Consider the following 19,932-nt stretch of genomic DNA (forward strand, 5'->3'; position numbering starts at 1 on the left):
TCATGTTTCAAATGTTGGTTAAACAGTCCTGGCGAGAGAACCGAGCCTTGTGGCAGTCTGGTGTATGTGTACTGCTGTCCCTGGAAAGTCAATGCAAAAACCTCTTGTAAGGCTGGGTCAAATGGAAGACAGAAAAACAGTGAGGGAGACAATGATGAGAGAGCATGTCTGTATGGACCCCGAGTCTGAAATAAAGTCTATCTATCTATCTATCTATCTATCTATCTATCTATCTATCTATCTATCTATCTATCTATCTATCTATCTATCTATCTATCTATCTATCTATCTATCTATCTATCTATCTATCTATCTATCTATCTATCTAACTAACCAACTTTACCTCTGGTCTAGAACTCTGTAAACATATGAGGTGATGAATGACATCATCTCACTCTGGGCATTATTTTTCAGGAGGCAGCTGGAGAATGAGAACAGTCGGTGTTTGATGGGTAAAGGCTGTCGACTACATCATCGCCTCAGTCTTCATGTCGGTGATGCTTGGACACGTACGGTATGAGTCAACCCTTAAATAGTCTTCTCTGCTGCTTGACTTTGTTGATGTTCGATGTTTATATCTCCATGTATTTAGTTTTACTTCAGTGGAGGACATTTATGGAGATAAGTGCACTTTTACTGTCAATCATTTGGCTAAAATACTGTGTGGCCAGTTGAAAGAAAAACTTTTTTATTTTTGGTACTGCCCAAAATAGCTAAACAATGCAAATAAATAAATATATCATAACTTTTTTCTGAAATATTAGTCAGAACTAAACTAAGCGTAAATTGCTGAAGGTGCAAAGTGTTTTTTCTAAATTTAAAGAAACGTCTCACACAAATGGAACCTGCTTTGTCGTTTGTTCTTCTGGAAAAGCGGACTATCTAGTCTGCAGCACTGTAGCTACAAGATACCTATGATGCATCTTGTGTAACTCATCAATGATAATCCATCAATAATAATCCACTATATTCACTGAAATGAGGTGGGAAGTATGAAATAAAATAAAAACTGTACATAAAACATATGAATTCTGAATAATTCATATGTTACTCTTTGACCCACTCAAGTGGGCGTCATTTCCTGGAGATCGTCATCTTTATTGACTCATTTGAAGAGCAGCCTTGAAGATAAGAAGATGGAGTCGATAGAAGCAGTAAATCAATGCTGACAGAAGGGCATCTCATCTGTTGTTCTACATATACATATCTACATGTAGATTAAGCTCTGAGTGCATATTCAGCATGAAGAGAATCCCTGTCATTGTAATCATTACACAAGGCTCTCAATTATCATCCAATGAACCGGTCACTGTTGTGTGTATGAGCCGGATATATATGTGTGTGTGAGCGTCTGTGTTTACATGCATATATACAGTCCTTAAAGTCCAAATGAAATACTGAATGTTTGTAGTGCCCCATAGTGTTTAATTAATGTACAGTCAGGTGTTCTGTGTTGGATTTCTGTGTTAATTCAGCTTCATTTTGGCATGACATGAACATGTTTAAACATTGTTTTTGTCAGGGAAGTTCATTACGGCAGCAGAAACAAGCAAAACCACAACATTGTCACGTTGTTCTGCCGAACATTCAAGCAGTTGCTTATTTGCACGTCCAGCATTTCCAGAGCAACATTATCATTCATTTAAATTCCCCCTATAACACCAGTCCAATATTCACTCATCTAATATCTCTGTTTCGTCTCCAACAACTCCTGAGAAACATAGCTGGCTCTCTCTTTCGCTGTTAGTAGCTGTTTGTTGTTTGTCAGCGTACAGTTGTGTTATTAGGCCTTTTACTGAAAACAGCTGAAAACATGGACAATGAGAAAGAAACATGAGCTGAGGAAAACTGCAGAGTTGGGCGATAATTCTCTGTGGATTCGTCACTTGGAGTATCACTTCTCACAGAATTTATTGAGAATAAGCAAAAGAAGAATATTCATATAAACACATGCACCCTTATTGTTCAGGGTCTCTTCCTCATATCATTCAAGCTGTGGCGCAAAATGTATTTATTGAGATTTAGTTTATGTGAGAATCTGTAGTACCGGTATACATCTCTTCTACATATGTGTGACTTTGTATGAAACTCCTCATCACTTGTCTTCACCCTAAAGATGGTTCATGTGCTCCAGACTGCTGTGCTGGTTCTGCTACGCAGTTCTGGAACAATACATTTAAAACTGTAAGATATTCTCGTCCAAAGCACATGTTCTGAACTGTGGGAGAAGCAGTCAAAAGGTGCATAACACATTAACCAACATGCAATGTTTAACAGGTGTAGAGATTGTAAGAATTGTTAAGCTACTGTGTCGCATTTATGACTGCAGACGCTGTAATGAGAAACAGGAGAGAGACAGAGGAGGAGCGATGAGTTCATCTCAGAACAGACAGAAACGGACTGAAAGCTGGAGAGAGAATCTGAAAGAATCGACATAAATGCAAACAAAAAACTAAAAGACTGGGAACCGGTAACCCGTGGAGAAACCTGTTTAAACAGCCGTTAGTGGAATCAGGATTACTCAGACGTTAAAGAAAGGTCAAGATCTTGCGAATGAGCTAACAAAGAAGGAAGTTTAGGCACACAAAGAAAAAGAAGAGCAGTGCGTTCAACAGTGTGTCAAAGTTTGAGAAATGCTTTCCAAGGTTATCTCAGCAGCATATTTTGCGCTGTGGGTCAGTTCTTGTACCTCCACCTCAGCTGAGGATCCGTTCATGACCAGAGCTCTGCAGCTGATGACTGAGACCCCGCTCATTGACGGGTAAGTGCAAATGTCTTTTGTATCTGGACAAAGCTTTCGTCCCTGCTGTTAAATCACTGTTGATGATGAGAGTTTTGAGAAAAGGATCTCTGAGGCTGTGACCTTTTACCTTTCTGGTCTTTCAGCCATAACGACCTGCCATGGCAGCTCCGTAAGCAATTCAACAACGAGCTCAACAAAGTGGATCTAAACACTCTGGAAACGACACACACCAACATCCCTAAAATCAAGGAGGGACGGCTGGGAGCGCAGGTATGTACGGAACATAACGTACTTGACTCATGTTTTGATTCAGTGATTTATTCTGTTTTATTGAGATGTTCCATGTGTCTTGCACTTTATTTCCTGCCTTTGTCTGTCTTACCCCGGTGAGGGTCTGCCCTTCCTCTAATTAGACACTGCTGCGTTCAATCTCCTGCACCTCCTCAGTCTGCTTCACTTCACTGTCTGCTCCTCTCTGTTCCTCTCGTGGTTGTCTGCCCCACCCTTATTTGAAACCTGCTGTGTCTAACCACCTGCACCTTCCCTGTGTATCCCTTGGCTCAGTGTTTTACAGGGACGCTCTTGTAAAAGAAATACTGTGTCTCACACTCCAGGTTATATTCTGTAAACAAAGCATGTCTAATCAATCATCAATAACGCAATAAAAAGGGATGCGGTTCAAATAAGGAACGTAGCTTTGTAAACCCTCCCTGGATACACAGCGGTGCTGATAATTCATGCATTCCTCTTTCAGTTCTGGTCGGCCTATGTTCCCTGTGAGACTCAGTACAAAGATGCTGTCAGACAAACACTGGAGCAGATAGATGTGGTTCACAGGATGTGTCAGAAATACCCTGAAACCTTCATGTTTGCCACCAGTAGCAAAGGTGAGACGAGGCGTATTTGTAATTTCAGAGACATTTGCCACCTCTCGTAATCACCCATCTCATCTCATCTCCTCTCTCATGTCTGCACTGCACAGACATCATGGACGCCTTCAACATGAACAAGACAGCCAGTCTGATCGGGGTGGAGGGGGGTCACTCCCTGGACAGCAGTCTGAGCACACTGCGCACCATGTACCAGCTGGGGGTCCGCTACCTCACCCTCACACATTCATGCAACACACCCTGGTAAGAGCCAGCCGCACACAGCAGATTTACCCCATCAAACTAAAAAATCACACTTAAGTCAATGAAAGCAGCAAATCCTCACTTGGAAGAAGTTGAAACCAGGACTTGTTTTGCCACTGAAAAATAAAACTGTTGTCAAACATTCTTTTCATTTCCCGTCGATCGACTAAACCATTCATCATTTCAGCCCCGTTTTTCTTTTTGGTTAGATTAATCTATAATAACACATTATATTCTGGCTCGTCGTATGTGTTGTATGTAGTCTTAATGTGTAACCTGCCAGGCACTGTAGATGAGAATTAGCCTGTATGACTAAATCATTTTTACATAAAAGTTACAATTAGTGTCAATTAGATGTCGTGGAGTCAAAAGTACAAACTATCATGAAATGACAATACCCAAGTACGAGTACCTCAGATACATTTACTTCGTTACATTCCACCACTACCCTATGCACATAAACAGGTCAATGTCACACGTAAACAACAACATAAATGAACACAGTAGTTTTAATGCTGTTATTCAGTCGCAACAATTGATGAACTGTTGCCCTTTTAGCTTTTAGTTAGCCTCGGCCATGTATGTGTGGTGTATTTCCATCAGACGTCATGGTCCGTTTCGATTGTCGGGAGTTTGGGGGATTCCTGCAGGCCTGTTGAGCCCTCAAGCAGCAGTGTCAGGTTCCCTTATCACTTCAGGTGGCTACATGTAGTGTAACTGCAGAAGAAAACCTCATGAATTATACATAAGGAAGTGGAAAAAACGAATTCTCCCTGACACCAAAGTATTGAAGTATGGTAACTGTTTTTTTCTCGTCAGGGCGGATAACTGGCTTATTGACACTGGATCAGAACCATCTCAACATAGTGGCCTGTCCCCGTTTGGCAAGGTCAGTCAACAAGCAGGGTTGGGCAAATGAATCTTTAAAAGTGTAATAAGTTACATTCGTGTCTTCCAGCTTGAGCTTATTACAAGCACGACCAAACTTTACTTAAAAATAAAATGTCAGCACACACAATTACAATGACGCCTTGTTCTAGCACAACTGTGTTTTGACAACCGAACATCTTCCATAAAATATTACTATCAGAAACTAATCTAATAATATCTATATGTACATGTATTTTTTTCATCCAACTAGTTGGACAGGGTGCCTATAAGCAGTCCTACATCAAACTAAATCAGATTTCATATGACTTTGATGCTGAACACATCTCTTCAACAATACTTTCTGTTATTTCATGAACGGGTGAACTAGTGACATTAGAAACAAAAGAAATAAGGATTTTATGTCATATTTTTGTTGAAATAAATATATTTTAATCGATATAATCATCGTTCTTGCTTACAACAGCAACTAATCGTGGAAATGAACCGTCTGGGGATGCTGATCGACCTGGCTCATGTGACTGAAGCAGTGATGAACCAGGTGCTGGACATGTCTGCAGCTCCGGTCATCTTCAGCCACTCCTCCGCCTACACCATCTGTCCACACAAGAGGAACGTCCCAGATAACGTTCTCATTAGAGTGGTGAGTGGTACGAGCAAGGGGCCCCAAGTACACACTTCACAAGCCAAAACGGTTGAGAACAGTTGGTTTAATTTACAACGACAGACTGCATATTAATGTGACCGAGCTGCTTTCCACCACTGACATTGGAAATTGGCCCCTTGTGTCCAGTTTAACTGACACATGCATAAAGTAGGTTTCCTGGTTAAAGGCCATGAACCAGGAAACAAGAAGCGGGTTATTGTGCAGCACTGTAATATAACAAGAAGAGATAAAAAAAGCAACTCGGTTATGACCAAGAGACATGCACTTTGATAGATGGGAGAAAAGGGAGGTCAATACCCTCGAGTCATGTAACATCCTGTCTGTCTCTCCAGAATGAGACGGGAGGAATCGTCATGGTGAACTTCTACAATGACTATGTGACCTGCAGCAAGACTGCCACTATCTCACATGTTGCTGGTAAACGACTGTTATGATCATGACAGCTGCTGTAAACCTGGTTAAATATTAACATTCATCATTCTTTCTATAAACCCCCCCCCCGTGTGTCCATCCCATTTACCTTCATGTTTACCGCTCTCATCACAGATCACTTTGACCATATAAAGAAAGTGGCCGGGGCGGGCGTCGTTGGCTTTGGTGGAGATTACGACGGGGTTACAAGGTGAGTTCAAAACATTCAAGCTTTTACTGAAACCTAAAAGACAACAAACACTCAACTGTGAAACTGTATTCCTCTGCATGTCATCCTCTCAGACTACCAGAGGGTCTGGAGGACGTGTCCAAGGTGCCCAAACTGGTGGCTGAACTGCTGAGGAGAGGATGGACTGATGAGGAGATCAAAGCTGCTCTGGGAAACAACCTGCTCAGAGTCCTAAGCAAGGCTGAGCAGGTGAGACTTACCTATGTGCACGCACGCACGCACGCACGCACGCACACGCACGCACACACACACACACACCAGGGTTATCTGGATTTAGGCTTGGAGCCTACACATTTATAAATAGACAGTTACAAGCTAGAACATTTGATCACTTTTAACGTATGCTTTTGGCCAATAATGATGTGCATGGTGTACTGCCACACCCTGGAGTACACTTTTACTCTTCAAGATCTTAGTAGTCATGATATTCAGGAATTCTTTTCCCGTTTCAAAAGTAATCCAGGGATAGTTATTTCCGTGGAAACAGGAACCACTAGCAGCCAGTGGTGGAATTTAGTCAAGTACTGTACTTGAGTTTTTTCATTTTCTGTTACTTTCTACTTTTACCCGATCACATTTCAGAGAGAAATATTGTATATTTTTACCACAGTAAATGTATTTGACAACAGTTACTTGACAGATTATGATTTTACATGTAAAACATTTGATTTTATATAATACGAGGGACTACTGTAGAATATACTACACTATATACAATTGTTCAATTTAGCTCCACCTCGACCAACATTAAAATGCCTCGCACACATTAATGCATCAATAATGATAATTATCCAATATGATAGTTAAACACTCAGAGGCCATTTTCATGCATTATGACGACTGATTATTTTCTAATTGTGCAAAGCTTTTTTTTCCTCATAAGAACTGAAGATGTATGATGATTGACATGCCTAACTTATCCTGGAAACAACACATAGCACAACTCTCACTTTTAACAATCCATATGTATCTTGTACTTTCTGTACCTGGTGGCCACAACAGTGAAAAGCTGATCAGTCAAAAGCAGTAAAACAATTATACGTAGGCGCACACAAATAAAATGTTTGGACTTCTGTTCAGAAACCTGCAGCCGAAATACAGATCGGAATCATAAGTAAACCGAATTGGCTCTTTTTATCAGGAAGGACTCGCTTTGGTAGCAGGTGGACCCTGCGAGTCAACGTACACACACCTGTCATGCTGCCTCTCTGTCTACTGCATGACGGTCTTATCTTTGTGTGTCAGGTCCGTGACGGTCTCGCAGGCAAGAGTCCGGATGATGTTCCTATTCCATATGACGAGGTGAAGAACTCGTGCAGGACGAGCTATGGTTACCGCAATGCTGGAGCCGTCCACTCACTCAGCACACTGGCCCTTGTGCTCACACTGGCTCTCCAGGCTTTTATCACAGTAACCGTTTCATAAGCTGCCTATCACGACAGCTGATGGTATGTACGTGACGAATTTGTCTGCGAGTACTAATAAAGTCTGATTTAAATGTCGGGATGATTTCCACAGATGCTCTCTGTTCTCAGAATCACTAGGTCGTTTCACTTTACTGTTTTTATGAACAGCTTGTTTTTATCTGATTTTAAAGGTTTTCTGCAGGTTAGCTTTACTACAATTGACCAAAAAACTGGCCCAACAGTTTTACAGTTATCGGGAAAACAAAGACAGCAACACGGTGATTATCATGTCGGACCAAGTTCAGTTTATTGATCTCCTCCATCTGTTTTATCTCACCATAACACTGTCAGATAGAGACTGCTGTGGGCAAATGTTGGTTGTGTGATGACAATGATACACCAGTGTAATCTGAATACACACACACACACACACACACACACGCACACACACACGCACACACAATTATTCCTCAACATCTGATTACTGACATTTCCACCTGAGGTAGTACAGTGCATAGCTCCATCTAGTGGTCTGAGAGGGTAACAACTAAGGAGACGCAAAACATCTCAACCCAAAGTTTTGAATGTAATTTACGCTTTCGGCCGGTAGGAACATCTGACCCGAAGGTTAGGATACAAACAAGGCAACAGCTCTTCGTCATTAAGGTTTTTCACTTGATAAGGACATTGAGAATTAAGGACATGAAAAGAGTTATCAAAAAACAATACATGATTTTCTCTGACCAACTGGACGAGTTTCAGTCGATACAAAAGCATCTTTAGCACATTTAGCGAACTATTACACCAAATCTTCTATAGGCCGAACCAGTGGTGTGTTTTTCTCCTGTTATTTAAGGCAACCGTGACATTTTCATCATCCTCTCAGTAACAAACTACTCTACACCTACGCTTGTATTGTGAAAATATCTAATCCCCTTCAGTTAAAGTTGGTACTGCTGAATTTTAAAGCTTTTCAACCACACTTTTCTTAATACTTATCTTTTATATATAACAAAAGGACACAACTTAATCATTACAAGACAGAGAGGGGATTACATTTTGTCTGCCAGTTACAGTAGTTAGTATATTGCCAATGTATTGGCGTCGTTTCAAGAGACACGTAATGCAAAAATAGCACCTTTAAATCAGTTTGTAACACAGTGGGCTACAGAATAAACAGAATTCACTGGCTGATATCTGGTGTTATTTTCCAAATTCTTCCCAGTGAAATAGTTTCCTTTGACTCCGGCCTCATATTCAATGACCAGTGCATCATTAAGCACCCTCTTGTGTGCTTCACAAGTATAACAAGACTCCACAAAGACCTAGTTGAGTGTGTCCTCGGGATCCTCTCAGCACTGACGCACTGCTGGTGAATCAGACGGACAGACTCGTGGAAAGTGCATGGAGCAGCTAATAAGTGGACAAAGGACTGCAGCTCACATGATCTCCAGCATCCGCACGATTGAGCGAGCTTCTCTGGTGAAACTAGTGTCTGACTATTCAGTTTGAATGCCCCTACACAGACCAGCAGTGTGACCTCCACTGCATTGGCCAAAGAGCGCGAGCATATCTAAGGGAATTCGCCACATAGGAACACGCATAACATGCAATGTTACCGTTCAACCCTCACCCGAGGTTTGGACGACAAAAACCTTGAGCTAAAGAAGGCCACTGCTTTTCAGCGCATAATGAAGGGAGAAAACAACACAGCACAGAAATGGGCTTCAAGTGTCAAATGCAACAAGAGGAGACAAACTTGGAGCCATCGCTCTGAAGTGCACTCCATCTGAGCCCAGGTCAGTTCTTCAGTTGGGTTATGACCAACCAATGACTTAGAAAATAATTAAATGAAGGACGATGGTAAACCGTCTATAGAGGTATGAAGGAGGACAGATAGGAGGATGAGGAGGATGAGGAGGCTCCGTCAGCAGAGTTAAGCTATGACCTCATTCTCTTGTTCCTGTGTTTCACTGTGTGACAGCAGAGGGGAACGAGTTGGTACAGCGATCCTATAAGGCAAATTGTCTTTAGTCAACATCCTCCTGGTAGCAGAGACCAAACGGGAATAGTTATCAGGGTTGTAGTCTGATAAAGGTGGCCGGGCGCAGAGTAGCGGCAGGTTGTCCCCGTCAGGCCGGGACAGGAAGAGAGAAGGCCGGCGTTGACTCTCGCCGTCCTTCAGGGAGTCTGGGAGCGGCTTGCGTTTGCTTTCAGGCAGGAGCATTATGCAGAGAACAGCGAGGACAGCGAAGGAGGCGAAGACAACATGGTGGAGAAAGTAGCCACTGTTATTCTGGAGCTCCATCAAGGAGGAGGCGGCCATGCCAACACAACCGGCTGCCAGCACCAGGCCAAGGCAACCACCTCTGGCAGAGAGAGGGAAGAGGAGAACAGAAATCAAGGCGGAATAATCAGACATCACTTTATATCTTGTGTTGACATTTTTCTGCATCTCTACACTTGCCAACTGTCATACCCTGTCTGTAGGACCGAAACCCAAGCCTTAGTGTTCCTACAACTGTTCTGGGCACTGTAGTTTTTAGCACATGATACTCAAACAGAAGTAATTGCGCATTTGACAGCCTCATCACTTTTGTCAGACAGACGCTTACCGAACCACCGTCGGCATCACCTCACAGGCAAAGAACGCACTGAGCATGGCGAGAGCTTGAGAGAACAGCAGACCCACGACGGAGAGCACCAGCACCAGGCCTCCGTGCAGATCTGACACGTAAGAAAAGACAACAGACTCATGTGCAAAACATAACTGCAGCACAATTTACAGCTGAGATAATCAACATTTTCTGGCCTGGTATCCAGATGTTATTTAAAGTAAAATGAAGTTAATGCAAACAAGAGATGAGGATGTCATTTACACTGAGTGAGGGCCAGCAGCAGCAGCGACGACAGCCCAGTGATGATGGCAGAGAGCAGAAGCATACCACGCCGACCAAAGTGATCGACAGACAAGCAGATGAAGATGCAGGCCAGAGCGCCGGTTATCACTCGGAGGAAGTAGACAAAGTAGAAGTTGGAGGAATAACCGTGCAGGTTTCTGGTGAAACAGTACTGGATCCCTGTTCCAATGAAGCTGAAGGAGAGAGAAGAGGAAGAGAACATTCACTATGAAGCCCAACATTCAACACACACACGCATGGCACTTTCATCATGACATGGAAGGCCTGCATCTCATGGTCAAGTCAGGTGAACTTTACTTTTTCACACTGAGCATACAAACTCACAGCGTGAAGCTCAGGATGAGGCAGTTCTTCCAGATAACACGAGTCCGACGCAGCTCCAGAACGGAAGAGTAGGCTGGCCGACAGTCCTCTCCGTATGCTGAATCTATCTCTAGAAGATGAAGAAGAGGGGAAAGAAAAACTGAGAATAATTAAACATCCACATCTTGCATCACTGTGCAATACAGACTTCATGAGGACCGATTCACTTGAAAGAAACATGCATTCAGCAGAACGTTTATGCAATAATGTCATTTATATATTAGTATATTACTTCTGCATCCAAGTCAATCAGATAAGCAAACACTGATAATCTCCACAACAGATGGATTTGATGAAGTACGAAACATGTCATGTGGTGAACCATGATCAGTCAAGTTTAGAGGTTTTACCCGGTACAGCCTGGAGCAAACAATGTTGGGCAAACTTGATTTTGATTCATCGTTCATGTCATTTTTCTAGCACAAATGCCTTAAAGATATTGGTTGTAGCTGTTCTGTTGTGAGGAAGTTCTGCCTTTGTGTTTTATGTCATTGTTAGCTGGATGACTTTGGGTTCTGGACTGTTGGTTGGACAAAACATAACAGCCGAAGACATACATATAAAATAATTGGTTGTAGAAAATAATTGTTATTTTCAGCCTTAATTTGCATTCATGTGGGAATACCTACTGAAAAGAACTCTGATGACAGCAAGGATATCAACAATATTTAGGTTGGCAAGATTTATTCTGCCTACAGAAAGTGTGAAGAACAAGATGGACGGAGTCCAGATATTATGAGAAAGGAAAAACAGGTGTTGCTTTGAGAGTCTGTTTTGTGAGTTTGTAAGTTATGAGTCTTTTGTGACTAAAACAGACGAAACATTTCCTGTACTCTGGTAGTACAGGAAATGTTTAGTCCGTTTCCTGTGCAGAGACATTTCATTCATGCTCTAGGTAATGTTATGTCACGATAATGACACATGTTTTGTCTTCTGTTTTAATAGATTATTACATGACTTGTTTTAAACTCTTCTCATGAAAGAAAAACTGTCAGACCAGTTTGTGTCTGTGTTCATTCACATGCTTTTGTGTGTGTGTACCTGACAGCAGGGTTTCACCAGGGTAGATTTCATCACGCAGACAAACACCATTCCTGCTGGAGAATTGCTGGAGGCTCCTCTTCACCTGGTGGATCTGAGCTGTGGCCAGCAGCCAGCGAGGAGACTCAGGAAACACTGACGCACAGCTGAGGACATGTACAGACGTACAACATTGACACAAACAGCTGAACAGTTGTCCACCCTGGTACTGTTTTTGATAACAAAGAAGAAGTTGTCATTGCAACATTGTTTGACATCACTGACACGTACAAGGCATCATCATACCATGCTATCCAAGTTGCTGAGATATTTAACATCCTCAGTCGACTCTGCTTTGAGTGACTGAACTTGTGTCTTGTTATGTTTGTTCTCAGGTCTCGTCTGTAAAAGCAACTTCCTGACTTCCTGAATAAATACCTAAACTAAACGAACTCCGAGTGGTGGTCCACAGGATATTCCAAGTGGGATCGTATATATTTAAAGACGTGGTTGATTGTGAATTCCAAACTGCATACAGGCCAAAATTCAACTGTGAGACTGGTATACTGAGCACCACTGTAGAATAATAAACTTCCCTTAATACACACATGGTGCGTCCACCTCCGCATCCCAAATCGTGAAACCGGACTCACCACCAGTAGGAGAGCAGCAGGAGCAGAGGCACAGTGGCCACGGCCTGGACAACGGGCCAGTCGCGGCACAGAACAGCGAGGCCCGGCAACAGCAGCTCTGCGAAAATGCCAAAGAAGCCGCTGATCATGGCAACCATGAGACGATGGGGAGGATCACAAAGCTCCAACCCTGAGTGAGCGATGGGAACACACACAGAGAGAGAGAGAGAGAGAGCGAGAGAGAGAGAGAGAGAGAGAGAGAGAGAGAGAGAGAGAGAGAGAGAGAGAGAGAGAGAGAGAGAGAGAGAGAGAGAGGGGAAAGACGGATAACATCAAAACACAGCTGAAGCTAAACAAATGCATCTGACCAAAACCAGTTAGTTTCCTGTCGGGACACAAACCTCTTCTCACATAAAGCTACTTCATGTAAAACCGGTTCAACGCAGAGACCAGTACGTTGTCGTGGCATGGAACTCCTCACCACGGAAAGTAGTAAAACATGTTTGAATAAAATGTTTGATTGTATTTATTCTGTCAAGGAATGGAGCAGCTAAACAAGTTCCTGTCTTTTTTTCTTCTTCTCCTCCTGACAATCCTAAAAAGCTATCTCACTTTATTTATTTGAAATTACGTGGAACGATCAGTTCTACTAGACGTGCAACGTGCAATACTGGCATTGAAGTATTGTACGTACATAATGTGGACCCAAGGAAGTGTAGCTCCTGTTGTTACAGCAGCTAATGGGGATCTTAATAAACTAAATAAAACTAAACATGGAATCTAACTTTCTGTTTGCCACAAACTCTTTGCACCGTGTTTGCTAGTTCATAGCAAAGCAAAGTTCTGAATACCACCCGAAAGAAAACAACGCTAGAACAACAAGCTAGATAAAGCTGGTCGGAGATAAAGGACTCTTGAACCTCGAGTAAGTGGTTCGAGCTGTGAGGCGAGAGAAGGAGGAGAGAAAAGGAAAATGAGGAGTTCACTTCCTGCTCACTTCCTTGCCTTTGGTTCCGTCCCGCTATTGTTTTCTCCTCCCTGTGGAGGAGCAGCACTGGCAGCACATCGCTGAGAAACATTTCTCTCAGGCCCTCATCCCGCCCATCCCAACATCAGCATGAACGACAACAACTAAATCTGGACTCAATCTAGCCCTGACCTCGCAGAAGAATGTGTGCGTGTGTGTGTGCGCGCTTCAGATGAGGTCACCACCTAGTACCACCACCTCCCATGCAGGAATGTGCAGGTTCTACAAATGTGAATGTAATTACATTGAGATGTTGCTTCACTCTTGTTTTAGACAGTTTCAGAAACTACTTTGTTTGCCATGATTATTGACTGACGCATTAAACCAGTGCGAGTTTGTTGTATTTCTGATGTAGCTGCTCAAGGAGTGTTTCCTGTAGTTTTAAACCACACTGGCTGTTACCGCGGCTGTCACCAAATCAACCAGGACTGTAATCTTAAGTATTTAAACTTCACATAAAAAAGGTTAAAAGTTATTGTTGTTTTCTTGGGTGTTCACAAATTTGTTTTATCACAATCCACAATTAGATTGAATTGTAAAGTTGTTCGCAGCTGTTCGTGGCTCCTTCGTTTCCTTTGTGCACTGAATTCACGGAAAGTAGTTCAACCATTTGTACGATCGTGAAAATGATCTCATTCTGCTGCAACGTGACCAGGGATTCAAATAATTGAATGTGTATTCATTTGTACGATGCAACTATCTTGAGTGTTCACTGGACTGAACTGTAATATTTTTGTCAAAATATTCAGCCTCCTCACGAAAGTATTTTTGAATAATCATTTTCTTGTATAAGAACATCATAACGCTTTAGCCGGTACATTTTTTGAACTCCAGGTCGGTGTATTTCAGCCTCCAGTATGTCCTCCAAGTTCAAAGCAATAAAAAGTCTCCTGAGAGGCCGTAGTTACGTAGTCCGGTATTCAGACGTAATAGTCATTTTTGTTAAGTGCTGAACAAATCAGAGACATGGGCATGGATTAAAAGTCTGAATTATTTGAGTTTAAATCATAACTGCAGACTCACAGGCTTCATGCAGTTAGGAACCGTGAAGCAGAAGAGAGGACTAAGACGAAGCAGCAGTAGCCATCGTTTTGAATTGGCTTGGGTTTTCCATTATCAAAGGCCTTCCAGTGGAATCTCAAGAGGAGAAAACATCTGCTTTTCAACTACCATGAATAGGCCTTGTTTTTAAGTTAACACAATAACAAAAGTTGGAAATATTAAACTACCATTTGTCTTGACTAATATGATCTGATGAAAGTAATTCAACTATTCTTTATGTTATCAGAGATTCAAAGACGAAAGCTAAACGCACGTCTTTTTTACAGGTCATAAAGAAATTAGGAGATTCTGCGTTTACATTTATCTACAGCCTCTCTTTACATAATATACTGTTTAAGATTACATGTGGTTTAGCCAGAGACGCTGAGGCCATGCAGCCACCAAATTTCATGTTAAAAAAAATATATATTGGTGGACAAATAAACAAGAAGTATTACAAAAGGTAACACTTAAATATGAATCTCTCTGGTGAGAGAACAGTGAGATGCTGTTACAGTCTTCCATCTCCTATCACCTGGAAACACCAGAAAGTTAAACTATTCATTACCTGTCTGCTAAATAATTGCATCATATACATTAAATTGACATTAAACCGGCTTATTTCCTTTCGTTCTTGTTCTTGACTTTCAGACGTCGGAAATGAAAGTCTAATCTCAGTTGTTTTTGTTTCCTGAAATAAAGATAAGATGGTAACACCAAGATGGAAGGATTTGTAATTTGCTTATGGAAGGGCACAATGGGACCTTTCTTAACTAGTTCACCCGTTAGCCAGCTGCGTTGTGCCTTTTTATTCACTTTAATCTTAATGTTTTTAAGATGTTTTCATTGAGTAAAGCACTAAAAAAAATGAAACAGTAAAAAATCACAAGAGTGAAATGTGATTCAACAAAAACATGACATTTGGATAAACACAGTGCCAGCAAACGACTCAGAACGAAGCCCGGGAATCCAAAAGTGAACACTAAAATAAACAAAGAAGTGAGTGGCTGTGTCTGAGGAAGCTGATATTTCCCCCAATCCCCTGGAGAAGTCGATTACCAACATGTAGATGTGCGTGGAGGATACTCACTGGCTATATAGGAGGATAGCAACACCCCAGCGAGCATGGCGCCCTGAGAGAGACGCAGCAGCAGAAATACCACCACACTGTTGGATAAACATACGGCCGCTCCCAACAGGCTGGACAGACTGATGGAGAGGAGGAAACATCTCCGCCGACCCAGCCTGAACACACACATTAGTGTCACATCACTTCATTCATCAGGAGCAAAACACACAAGTGAAATAAGGGAGCTTCAACGTGTTCAATTCCAAATAAGTGAGGATGTAATTCGTGATAAAATAAGTTGCATAAATTAAGAAAAACATTTAAATATTAGCAATATTTATTTTTTACTTCAAAATGGCATAGAAATGTCCTTTTTATTTCTCAATGTTAGCTTGGAAATCATCATTACAAAGTATTTTTATAGTATGTCTAAAAAAAGTCATTAAAAAGTCAAACTATAGCATGATCAAAGGAGTCATTAAAAAACAGTTAAGTCACTGTACGTTTTCAAAAAAGTCATGGTAGAACGTGTAAAAAAGTGATTGAAAAGATATAGAATATAAAGTAAACATTAATATAGCGTCACGGTGTAGCATGTCTGAAAACACAATGGTATAATCTGTCAACAAATGTCATAATATAGTTTGTAATGTCAAATAAAAATAAAGAGTATAGCGTGTCATAAAAAAGTCAAAATAGACCATGTCACAAAGTTCTTAGTAGTGAAAAAGCCATGAAAAAACATATTATAGTATGTGGCATAAAGTAACATTGAGCCCCTTTAGGTTCCATATAAATGTGATTATTACTTACCAGTCGCACAATGTACCAAGAAGGATGTATCCCAAAATCCACCCAGTCATGAAGCAGATGTGCTGCAAAGGGATTTTCCAGAAGTCACTGCAAACCAGATCCCACTGCAAAGGACCACAAAGACGAACAGCGACACATTCTCAGACCAAAACACAACTCAACATTAACTTCGACAAAAAACAAGAAAATACAGAGCACCGCCATTTAAAGAGAGACTTTAAGCGTCAAGTAAAAACATTCCATGCAGTTAGCAGGCATCATTTAGCATATTGTACCAACTGGTGCGCTTTCTTTTCTCTTATGAAAAGGTTAAAAGATTATTCTGGTATGTTCTGTTTACATTTCATGACGTGATAGAGCTGGTGCCCACTGATGACTTGCATCTCTAAAAACAGGACACAATACGTGTAGTTGAATTCTTATAAAAGGCTGAGTAATAAGCAAACGTTACTCAAGCAGAAGTGAATAGTGCATTTGTTGGGGAATATTTTCGGCTGTGGATTAATACACTGATGCTCTGGTGAGTATTGGCGGCAGCAGGATGGTGCACGTGAGATCTAAAATAATCCGAAGCGCCCATGTTCATTGCAATGAAGGAAAATGCCAATTTGTGTAACTCAATGTGTTTAAAATAGCTTTTTGTAACGACAATGGCTGTTGCATTGAGAAGTGATGCATATCAAGGCTAGAACGATGAATTCAATGTTGTTTCATGTCTTTTTGTTCACAAAAAGAAACAGTAGGTTTAGTAGTTACAATAAATGTAACTCGGCACAAACACAGAGGGAGTTCTGTGAGGAAGCAGGAATGTAGATCATGTCGTTCCTGATTGAGTTAAGATGTCTGCTGACAGCGGTATGACATTAGTAGTGCTCAAAGTAGAGCCTGACAGCAGCTCCACGCCTGATTGGTACCAGTCCTTTCAACATGATGGTCACCGTTGAAGCTTTAGTTTGTAGCACTATAGTAGCCTATCAATGATTTTAAACAATACCCAACGAGGATAATGTGCTTTAAGAATACAATAACACAAGAATGCATCAGAAAGGTACACTCGCATCAGAATGACATCGAATGTCAATCAGCGGCGTAAGAGTTGAGCTCATTCAGATTATATTCTGTCAGGTGGTGAGGGTCCACTTGTGAGCACTGCTAAACTGCTCATGCTATTTCCCCGTATTAGGAATGTCACTATGATTTTAGGATTTCTTCTCGTCACATAACACGGTTATTTTACACCGTGTGCAACACCAGAAACCCTAACTACTGACATCAGCGACGGCACAATGAAAACTCTATGACTTCGGGTTAGTCTTCCCGGACTTTCCTTTGGCTCCTGTGCAGTAAATCGTAAATATATTTTTTAAAAACCAACACAAATGAGTCATTGCGTAGGACACCAATTAACCTATATGTGAACTTTAGAAAACGTCTTAAAAGTTGGTTTTGAAGGCTTTGAAGAAGCAGGAATTGGAAAACAACATATGCCAAGCTGATGAAAAGGGCTTCAGCAAAGAGGAAGAGTGGCCTCCAGCTGATCCTCACCAACATGAAGGCAACAAACAAACTCCTCAGGTCTAGATTATTGTACTTCTCCCCCTGTATTTGATGAGCACTATTGTTTCTGTGTTCAACTTTTCTTTTCCTTTACTAAAGTTTTCCTTTGTCACAGCAAACGGCGTCATGTGCAGAGGAAGCTGCTGTTGGTGAAGGAGGCGTTCAGGGTCTCAGGAAGGAACATGGAGGCCTCAGACTTCCCAGCGCCACAGTATGTCATGAAGGACAACGAGGAAAAGTCTCCTCACTGCCAGGATCTGTTTCCATGTTACACAGACGACACTGTGAAGAGCAGCTGAGGGGAAATTCCCCACAATGACTCTGTGCTGCTGCTCAGCCCCCTCTAACTACTGCGGTTTGGAGACTATACGCCAAATACTCTGATGTTGTCTTTATGGGTTACAAAATACTGTCCCGAGACAGACGTGTTCGTGGTCACATTGACAAATATTTTTCTAAGAACTCGTTATCAATACTTGCAGACTGGGAGGGATCCTTGAATAGCTGACGTCCAGGAAAACAGAGCGAGGAGGAGATAAAACATGTGTCTGCTGCTTATTCACACGTGTGGTTACACAACAAGACGCGATCACAGTGAATCCCATCATCTGTAACACTGGTGAGATCTAAAGTGTGGAAGAGACAATCAAAGAGGATCTCAATTCAGCTTGGGAATCTCTCAAACTAAAAGTCAGAAGAGATGTTGAAAGCGAGAGATGGGTTTTTTTTGAGTCAACACTTCAGTTTATAATCCTAAATTCCAGATATTTATTTATATAGTCTAAGAAATAGTCATTTGTCCATTGCCTGATTGATCTCTTATAGTGTGACCCTGGGAAACAGAGTGCCAGACAGCAGATATGCGAGAGCAAATATTGACTGGACAGCCATCTTCATCACAACACTTGTTCACAGCAGAGACAAACTGAGCGGAAACTGGAAGATCAGCACCAACACCTGCAAGGCCATACGAAAATGTCTTAGTTGTGAAAAGTGACACGACCCCAAAAAAACGTTTCTTTCTAGAAATACCGCGACATGTGTGAGTAACTCTAGCGGTGAGGTAACGTTAAATACACGTGGATGAAAAACAACAACCCGGAGTTGAATTGGATCCGGGAAAGCGTTTCTTTAATGCAATGCTGTGGGTACTCCGCATTACTTCAGCCCCAAAAAATGTGGATAAACTAACTTGTATTACGTTTTTTCCTCCTACTCCAGGCCACCTCTTACCTCAGTCACAAAGTTGCTGTGGAGCCCCGCTACATGGCCGTACTCCCACCCCACGGTGCACGACACCCTCTGCCTGGAGAGCTTTTCGGAAAAGTCGGAGGCATTTGGCGGGTACTTGAACAGTTCGCAGTGGCTGAGACCGGAGCCGTTCCGCCAGGGGATGGTGAGGTTGAGGTACCCCTGTCTGGAGAAGTTGCTGGGGAGGAACGCGGAGGGCAGGAGCCGCGGGTCGGGTTTGCAGTGGTAGGAGTCCGGGATCACGGTGTAGAAAACGTCGCTGAACAGATTCAGCATGGCCGCGAAGTTGGGGAACCAGCTGAAAACCACCACGACTCGGTTGTAGCGTCCATAGCCGCCGGTGTGAGGGAAAACCTTCGTCTCGTAATCCATTTGAAGACGAGTGTGTTTGCGGTAACAGATGGTTCCGTGGCTATGGCGCAGTGAGCGCGCACGACGGAGAGCCACGCGACGCAGCGGCGACAGGTGCGCACCGGGAAGGAGGAGGGCGGGGTCGACCTATTAACTTCTGGATGGCCTCTGAGTCACACAAAACACAAGTCAGAATACGGTTACCATACGGTTATCTGTTGCTCATCTTCATGTTTGGATCTATGTGACCCAGCAGATAATTTAATATACAGGGTTGATATTGTGACAGAAGGGATAACAAAAACAAAACAATGTTCAAAATCAAAGCAGCAGAGGCTGAGGTCTCCTGACATTCATTTAATACAATTCTATTCAGTGTATATACTGTG

At 42.1% G+C, this 19,932-nt stretch overlaps 2 protein-coding genes across 2 annotated transcripts; one reads left to right on the forward strand and one right to left on the reverse strand.

Moving 5' to 3' along the window:
• Window positions 1-2,633: 2,633 nt before the first annotated feature.
• On the forward strand, window positions 2,634-7,517 carry dpep1 (dipeptidase 1; the record flags this gene model as incomplete). The annotated part of the gene is made up of 10 exons (XM_079286453.1): window positions 2,634-2,761; window positions 2,887-3,013; window positions 3,498-3,630; window positions 3,726-3,876; window positions 4,696-4,765; window positions 5,231-5,407; window positions 5,764-5,848; window positions 5,978-6,053; window positions 6,146-6,281; window positions 7,338-7,517. 10 exons carry the CDS (start codon window positions 2,634-2,636, stop codon window positions 7,515-7,517), a joined length of 1,263 nt encoding a protein of 420 aa, XP_079142579.1.
• A 276-nt stretch (window positions 7,518-7,793) lies between these two features.
• slc22a31 (solute carrier family 22 member 31) lies at window positions 7,794-19,588 on the reverse strand. The gene is made up of 9 exons (XM_079287840.1): window positions 19,175-19,588; window positions 16,385-16,488; window positions 15,593-15,747; window positions 12,456-12,624; window positions 11,824-11,969; window positions 10,744-10,852; window positions 10,378-10,592; window positions 10,114-10,225; window positions 7,794-9,867 (listed from the first exon to the last, which is right to left on the reverse strand). Exons 1-9 carry the CDS (start codon window positions 19,562-19,564, stop codon window positions 9,435-9,437), a joined length of 1,833 nt encoding a protein of 610 aa, XP_079143966.1. The 5' UTR covers window positions 19,565-19,588; the 3' UTR covers window positions 7,794-9,434.
• Window positions 19,589-19,932: the final 344 nt, after the last annotated feature.

The sequence above is a fragment of the Melanostigma gelatinosum genome (assembly GCF_949748355.1).
Source record: "Melanostigma gelatinosum genome assembly, chromosome: 2".
NCBI lineage: Eukaryota > Metazoa > Chordata > Actinopteri > Perciformes > Zoarcidae > Melanostigma > Melanostigma gelatinosum.